The sequence below is a fragment of the Patagioenas fasciata genome, chromosome 5, assembly GCF_037038585.1.
Source record: "Patagioenas fasciata isolate bPatFas1 chromosome 5, bPatFas1.hap1, whole genome shotgun sequence".
In the NCBI taxonomy this organism is placed as follows: Eukaryota; Metazoa; Chordata; class Aves; order Columbiformes; family Columbidae; genus Patagioenas; species Patagioenas fasciata.
Window position 1 is genome coordinate 15489076 of NC_092524.1, and position 8781 is coordinate 15497856.

General features: G+C 45.7%; 1 protein-coding gene across 1 annotated transcript in view; it reads left to right on the plus strand.

Moving 5' to 3' along the window:
* The window catches only part of TMEM86A (transmembrane protein 86A), a 29811-nt gene extending 21058 nt beyond the window's left edge, over positions 1–8753 (plus strand). Inside the window, exon 3 of the mRNA XM_065838067.2 lies at positions 1842–8753. Within this exon, the coding sequence (XP_065694139.1) occupies positions 1842–2269 (428 nt within the window). The 3' untranslated portion in view covers positions 2270–8753. The remainder of the gene's footprint in view (positions 1–1841) is intronic.
* The last annotated feature ends 28 nt before the right edge of the window (positions 8754–8781 follow it).

The window sequence follows — 8781 nt, forward strand, 5'->3', positions numbered from 1 at the left end:
CTGCCTGATGTGGTTGGGTGGACCAAGTCAAAGGCTAAGAAATGCACTGCCCCTCCCTGTGCAGCAGTCACAGGTTTCCCCAGTTCCTGGCTTGATTTGTGGGTGTTGAATGAGCAAACCTGGGAGCTGACTTGTTTATGACCAGCTTCACCACAAGTCACAGAACTCCTCCTGCCTTTCTGGGTTTGTGCTTCACTGCCACATCCTGTCGTCTCCTCCTCCTCATTTCCAGGTGCCTGCATGAAGGACATGTTCTTCAGTTCCCCATCCTAGAACTCTCCATATAATGCCAGTCCTCACTGCTGGGGCGAAGTAACCTTCTTCTCCTTACCACCCCCAGGGCTCTAACCTTTCCTGTACTGTAACACTACAAACAGCTCTTGTCCTAAACCCCACTTCGGTTTCCTTCAGTGCTGTGCCCATGATGTGTAATAGTTCTGTGAAACATCAGCCTCTTTTTGCCCTCCTTTGCACTTCTTGTCCTTCCCCTTCACACCGTCAATTTTCTCTTGCCTCACCTTGCAGACCAGATCCTTATCAGCCCCCTTCCTCCTGTGGGTTCCCCTCTCACCCCACCATGGCTGAGCTTTCAGTGGATGTCTGATCTGGTCCTCCTCAAAGGCTGGGAGACACTCCCCCTTCTTTAAGCTGCCTCAACACAAGAGTATGAGGATGAAGAAATGTCTGCCAGCAGCAGGTTTTAGTGGCTGCCCTTTACATCACAGCATCATGCCTTAAATGTAAATAAAATGTCCTGCTGGAGGACTCGGCTTCCCAGATCCTTTTCTCCATTTCATGCTTTAGAGCTGCATGAAAACTTCCAGCTACTCTAATTACTCAGCCAGGATAAAGTGGGACAGCCTGTAGCTGCACCATGTGTGGGGCTGGGAAGCAGAGGACCAGAAAAGCCAGACTCAGTTTGGGGCCCATTACCTATGATTGGAATGACAGACAGTAGTCAGCAGTTGTACCAATACATTGCGACATTTTTTGACAAATGGATGAGTGGCAAGTGGATAACATAGGAGCAGTACCTTGCAACACCCACATCTGGCATTTCTTAGGGGTGGTGCATTTCAAAGGGAAGCTGGCATTTTGTTTTCACTGATTGATTCCAGCTGAGCTTCATCTGAATCTTGCAAATAGCCATAAAATTATTGGCAGATCACGCTGGTGCAGTCCCTGAAATATGCCAGCTGCTTCCTTCCAGCTTAGGTTTCTCCTAGCTATGGGCAGAGATGGAGCAGAAGCCAGATTTAGTCCCTGAGTGCCTTTGGGTTTGTGGCTAAATACAGTGAGGCTTTGTGTCTGGGTTTGGAGGGACTGGTATTTTTTATCACGTTTTGTTCCTACACTGCTCTGAGTCCAGCCTTCCTGTTCCACACATGACCTATGAGCAAAACACTCAGGATAGTTAGAGGGGATAATCTTCGGTCTGCCTTGCCGCCACCCTTCTTTCCAAAGCAGAGGAGGAAGAAACACCTGAAAAACAAGCTTTATTCCTTCTGCAGCAGCTTAATTCACCTGGCCTCTCAGCGAACAGGCTTGCATCACAACAGTGCTGTACTTGGCTACAGTAGTAGATACACTGAGGCTTTTTCTTGGGATGGGAGCTTGGTGTTAAGGCTGATCTCCTATGCACAGATTTTTATGTTAAAATGGTTCCAAGTGGTCAGTATGGTTCCCACTGAAAGTGTTAAGGGTTGTAACACTACAAGGACATCTAAGCCTGCGCTTGTTGTATTATATTTAAAACCCAGTATGGCCACATGTTTTCTTCTGCTACCAACTGCCAGTCACTGATGAAAGGTCACACTTGCTATGTCAATGCCTCTTTCCAGGTCTGCTGATGTTTGCCATCACACACATTCTGTACTCTTCAGCCTTCGGTATGAAGCCTTTGGACCTCAAAGCCGGCTTGTTGATGGGCATTGTTTCCAGTTCCTGTTATGCCTTCCTGTATTCCTACCTCTCAGGCCCATTCACCTACTTGGTAGCTGTCTACATCGCCTTGATTGGCTTCATGGGCTGGCGAGCCATCGCGGGCATACAGCTGTGCAACGACCTCTGGACATGGACCAAGCTCTCGGCCTGCATTGGCGCGATGCTGTTCATGGTGTCGGATCTGACCATTGCACTTAACAAGTTCTGCTTTCCTGTGCCCTACTCACGCTTCAAAATCATGGCTACTTACTATGCAGCCCAAATGCTTATTGCACTGTCAGCTGTAGAGACCAGAGATGAAGAGGACTTCAGAAAGAGGAGCTAGGTGGAGCACCAATAGTCTGTGAACACGTGGGTTATATCTCAGGTGCTGTAGCTGCATTCACCCCTGAGAGAGATCTCCATTTCTCTAGGCACATTGGTGGTGTTGATTTTGCTTCTTTGAAGCATTACCTTTGGGGCTTTTTTTTTTTTCCAATGGTTTTCTCAGAATACAGCTTATTTCCGTGTGGAGTCAACATCAGAAAGCTTAGACTGTCCCTGCAGTAGCTACTCATTCAACTTTTTCTCCTTGGAAGTGCTATATTACTGCATTTTACTTGTTAGTCTTGAAACTGATGCTGAATGTCTGGGAAGAGGAGGGCTGATGGTGAGGAGATTTGGCCATGCACTGTGCTAGAACACTTGCTTTCTATAGTAGGCAGACAGGCACAGATCTCTACTAAAGTCATAGGGAAAAATTAATTTAACCAACATTTGTTTCTGTTAGTGCATTACAAACTCAGTAGGCAAACTGGAGCTATTGCCTCTGCTGAAAGGAAGCCTGGAGGTAGAGTAAAAACAGCATATCCAGATGAGGGCTGAGCTTTGGAGTCAACGGCAGCATGTGGGGGAGCCCCCAGCAGAACCAGAATGAAAGCAAAGCACCAAGCAGAGAGCACAAAGCAAGGGGTGCGCTGGCATGCTGTTCTGTGAGCTTTGATCGTGGCTGATTGCTGCTCCAGGGCAGGTCTGTAGGTACAACACCAGGTTGCTCTGTGTGACAGAACTGGGAGATTGGTGGGATTTCAGGGACATCCAGATAGCTAGGCCAGTGTGTTCTTCTCCATGTGGTTATATGGTGTCTGCAGCCACCAGTGATAGCTGACATGTAATGGGCACATGAGGAACTTTGATTTCTACAGCAGGACTTGGAGCATGTGTCTCTTACTAATGTATGCCCTAACTGTCCTTAGTACAGCAAACAGGAATCTAACCTTTATGCCTTTCTTCCCCAGTATCCTAACAGATAATATTCCAGATACTGATAAAGCTTTACAGTACTGCTGCTTGCAGTATCTCTCTTGAATCTTCATGTGAGCATTTCCTGTGGTCAAGGCCCTGATTTGGGATGTAAATTGTTGTTGTGTTTTGCCAGGTGGTGGTAAATGATTGCGCCAGTTGTTTTTGGAAAGCCCCTTTCCAGCAGAGCTTCCTGAAAAGCTCTGTCCTGTGTTCAAAGTGCCTGCTGCTTCCTTCTCGAACCTACATGGATGCAGTGAGAATGTGCCAACAGGGCTGGGAAAGCCTGTTTGATTCTGTTCCAAATTCTTTGGTTAGTTTGTCTGTCCATCTGCTGAAGCAAGATTACTTCTGACTTCAGACTCTCTTAAAGAGATACAGGAAGAGGCTGCCCTGAATTTTTAATCCAAGTTCATTTGTGATCATATGCATCTTTTTCTCTTATTTAGGATATCTACCAGCAACCTCTGTTTCTGTTTGAAACTATTTGAATGTTTTTTTTCCTTCAGTCCCTCCTAGGGCTGCTCCATGGGCTGTGATGCTCCCCAGTGGCTTAAGACATGAATGCACTCAGGTGTGCAAAGAAAGCTTGCTGAGGGTTCCCGCGCATCTTCAAACCTACAGCCAAACAGGGACTGCACAACTCAAATCCATGCATGCCCCAACAACCCCTTGCACACACCCGTGTGAGCAGGGCGAGCAGGAGGGACAGCCCTCCAGACCAGCCTTGTGGGCTGAAAATCACCGCCATCTCCATACCTAGCGTGCTCAGACCATTCCAGGCGAAACTCTGGCACCAAGTCTCTGGCACAGTCAGCAGAGCAGGAATTTCTCTTTCTGAGGAGCACAGCAGGGTCAGGGGGCAGCTGAGGGAACCCTACCAACCCTGTGAGCTTTTCCCTTGGTGTTGAAAGGTGCTAAGTGGGTCTCCTGCTCCTTCCCAGCCTCGCGTCGCGGGACTGGGTAAGGAACAGGCATTGCCTCCCCATGACTTCTGCATTAGTGGAAATGCAGCCAGTATTACAAAAATCTGGGTTAACCACCCTGACCCCATGGAGGCATCTGCTGCTTTTCAGACAGAGATCAGAAAGGTCAGCTGCATTATTGAGAGCGAAAGCATTGTAAATAGCACAGCCCCGTGTAATCTCTTCCCTTTAATGCTGTTGTGTAATATTGTCCGTATTCATTCACTGGCACACCGGGGCCTGTCTGGAGTAAACTGCTAAGGGAATTTAGACCATAAAACATCTTCATTCATCAGCATTGCTTATCTCCTGGCCGCAGCTTGAACCCTACAACGTAGCTCTCTGTGGATGTCACCTGCTGTTATTCAGCTTGACTGTTTGCAAATCTTTTCGGCAACAGACTGACCCAGCTAAGAAGAAATCTAAGCATTTGAGGTGAACCCCACTGTCCTCCCAGCATGTGAGCAAACAGCACATTTCAGTCTGATTTACAACTCCTTGTCGGGGGTCAGTCCAGCACGCTCAGTCCTTAGGTGGCAGTTCTTCAGAGAAGCCCCTGGCACCCTGAGCTTCCCTTTGCTTTGAGGAAAACGCATGTGTGATACCGTAACCTTTATTTAAAAGTTAGAATTTTGACTATCTGTTTCTTCCCCTCTAGAAATGAGTAGTCTTCAATTTCCTGAAGATCGCTGAGTTGCTTTTCTGTGTGCTTTTTCATCATGGCCTGCTTTGTTATCCTACTCCACCATCAGCCACTGGATATTTGCAGAAAATGGTATTTTCAGTTATATTAGGAGGTCTGTCCTCTTCTCTTGACCGGCCATCAGAGGTGCAGTTTCTGGTGGCAGAGGCTCTGGGCGGCTCCAGCTGGGACAGCAGAAACATGTGCAACCAAAGTGGGCTGTTGCTCCTTCGCTGTCCCCTCGCCTGGAGCGGACTGGCTTGGACACATCCTGGCCAGCCACCCTGGCTCCATCCCAGTGCTGCAACAGCTTCAGCCTTCCCAGGAACAGGAGGCACAGCTCTCAGCATACAAAGTCAGGAAGAGTCCTGGCTGGCTTGGAGGCTTGCCAATGAAGGCTCTCAGTCTTCAAAATCCCTCTCCTGCTCTGCATTCTTCCTTTTAATCCCTATTACTTGAATGAGACCATTTTCCTGGAGGCTCTTTCCTGCTGAGAAGAGACCAGCTGCTGCGGACACTGATTTGACATAATTCTGAGCTTTTGTAAACCCTTAAAAACAATAAGTACTTACTGACAGGCTGTTAAATACCTTTTTTGGGGGTTAAAACCGTTCCCTCAACCCCAGTGAGGGCAATCTTCACTTTGAAAGAGAGCAAACAAGAAGTGGGAATGACATGACTGTGGCACTGCCCTTGGGGACTTTCCTGTTGCCTCTTTGCACTGTTAAACTGTGAGGTTTGATCCATTCTTCTCCTTTTCAGGGGTACAGTCTTTGAGAAACACCCAGTCGTTGGCCCAGGGATGTTACAGAGGGAATGAAGCACTCCAGCAGTGCAGCCTGCCTGGCCCCAGCAATATCAGCTCTTTTCCTGGCTAGGTGCAGAGGCTTTTCTTTCACACTGCTGTATTCAGGCACTCTCTGCAATTCCCATCTATGCTTGCTTGACGGTATACACGTGGTCTGATTACTTTTGCTCTCTTTCCTTTGTGTAGATATCACCCTCTTGGAGATCCATTGGCTCCTTATTTGGACATATAAAAGATGTAGCACAGTTATTTAAGCCTTGTATCTCTTTCTGTAGATAAAACCATCTTACACAGAATTCCCAATGAAGTCAAATCAATGCTAATTGCAACTGGTTTTTAACTGCTAGTAATGCTGCTGGGCTGTGCCAGCCACACTGATGTCAGCAGGGTGAAGCTGGTGTAAAAGCAGCAGGCTGAGAAGAACAAAGCCAGAGGATTTTAACAGCTTTACTCCTACTCTACCAAGAAAACTGTATTTGTGCTTAATACCTGGGGTCTTACATCTCCATGCTGAGGCAGCCGTAAGACTGACTGGTGTAAGAATTACTCTAACATGGCTTTTAAGGAGATTGCTGAAGGTTTCGTGCTGTAATCCGTGGAGGTAACTGATACATTTTTACACAATTATATAAAATTCCCAGGACAAACTTTGCAGAATTTTGTAGTAGCTCTTCAAAGTTCTCTGGTCCCTTAGTTTTACACTAATACCTGTATGTTTTCCGCTTGCTATTATGGTAATTTTGGGAGCTGTTCTGGAGGAAGCAGATCAAAGCAAACAGGAACTGTAAAGCTCAGTGGCAGGTGCCCTTTTCTCTTTGCTTGGTTTCTGGATACAGAGATGGGCTCTTTTAAGCAGAGGTAGCCTAACTGTGTTCTTGGAAGAGGATGGGAAGTTGCTGACTTCTCCTGACAGAAGTCCTCCTGGGTACTTCTGCCTATTATCCATGCTTGCTCCTTTTGTGGCCTTGGGTAAGTCACTTAAATTCTCTGGGATCAGGTCCTCATCTGGTGTAAATAGGCACAAGTGTTTAAGAGCCAGTGCTATGCCAAGTTACAACAGCGGGGGACCAGGCCCTCATCCCATTTCTAAAATAGGGAAATTAGCACTTACCTACCTGTGAGGACTAATGCTCATAAAGAACTTTGAAGATGTAAAGTGCTGTATAAGTCCCAAGTATTTATCTGACTTTAGTGTTAAAAATACTTTTAGGGATCTGCGGGACTGCTCTTAAAGCATGGAATCTGTGACTGCCTTTTCAGTTTGCATCAGATGGAAAGCAAATGCAAAATATTTATTCACACTAACAGGATGAGCTCAGCTGCACTTGAACTTAAAAGTCTAAACTCTAATTTCAGTTTTGCAAATAGTTTTTAGAACTAAAAAGCCTCAACCAAATCCTTAGACCTGAACCTTGCATCCAGATTTTTCAGTCTGGTCTCATCCCTGACTGTTAGCAAGGATAAATCTAATTGAGCCAAAACACAGTACCCTCACAGTCTGCTATGGCTGTTGAAAAGACTGGAACAGAAAGTGAAGTTATTCTGTTCAACCTTCATCCTGCAGAAGGTCAGCTTGGTTTCATGGGACAGCTTACAAAGGGGTGCTTAATTTCTGTGATTGTAAGTTTTACCGGCTTTAAAATTAGCAGAGAGGGAAGGCCATAAAGGAATCAATAAGGTCAGTGCATCCTTCTTGAATTACTCCCTTTTCACCTGAATCAAAGAAATAGCAGGGTCTGTAGTAAAGAAAGTGCTTGTACCATCAGTCCTAGAGCCCAGAACAAAAGTTGATCTAGAAATACAGCTCTAAACCATCACCATGTTCTCAAGTAAAAATGCCACTGTTCACTGATTTCAAATCTGGACCACAGCTAGAAAGTACTTAGTTCTGGTAGAACTAGCTGCTGTGCAAACATAAGTGAATGTGAGAAATTACACACCAAGGAACGTGAGCTGTGTACATATGAAATGGACCATAACATTGAAGCAGCTGCAGTAAAATCTTATCTTGATATGAACTCAGAAGCAAACACAATGCAAATTTTTATGGTTTCTTTAAAATGTTTGATGGGTTTTAGTTTTCTTAGTTTGGACGAAATTTTCTTAATGTTATTTTATTTTTGCTCTTATTGTAAAGAATAGAACTATATAACTCTAGATAGACTACAAATGAAAAAAGGTGGCCAGTTGGCAGGAATGCCAAAACTTCTGTGGCTTGTATTGTTTCTGTGGTGACACTGTGCTGCTGTAGGATGAGCTACTGGAGTGGTGTGATGGCTCAACAGCGAGGCTGAAGCAAAAGGCCAGTGTCATGTAAGAGGGATGCAGGGGCTGAACCACCGAGACTGCACAGGGAGCACGACCGGGCCAATTCAGATCAGTCAAAAGACAGAGAACACCAGGAAATAAAATAAACCTTTTCCTGACAGCTAAAAAGCAAGAAACCAAAGCCAGCCCATTGGGCGATGGTGCTGAATCAGTACAAACACATGTATCTAGTCCTTGCTTGTGCAGGCTCCTGCTGGGCCAGGCCTTGCTCCTAATTCACCTGGGGAGGTTTGCTCCAAGACTACGGTGCTGGCAGGGTCAGGCCAGCAGAACCTGATGCTTTGTTAAATAAAACTGCAAAAACTAGAGAACAACAACAAAAACAAACAAGAAAGAAAAAACCAAATGCTATTGGACAAGCAGTAGTTCTGCCTAGCTGAGATGGCAGACTGGCTGATCTGTCCTGAACACTAATCTCCATGTCGTGTACCTATGCGAGCCTCTTGCTCCAGCCCCTCTCCCATGCATTCCGGGCAGAGTGCACTGAAAGAGGGGACTGAAGCAGCTGCTCTCCCCTGGGAGTCAAACATTTTGCCATGTCTGAAAGTCTCTAGCACTTACTTCCTTGACTGTGATTGTAAAGGTCACCACATGCAATACGGCCACTTGATCTGGGATCTTTTCTTAACACATTTTTATGCTGATTTTACTATTTTAATTCTTTCTTCGGAATGTATTTTTTTTTCTCATTTCTTCTGTGTGTAACAGCAATTAAAATATTAATTTACTGGGTATTTTTACTGTGTAGATATGTCTCCTTGCTCATTTTCTGT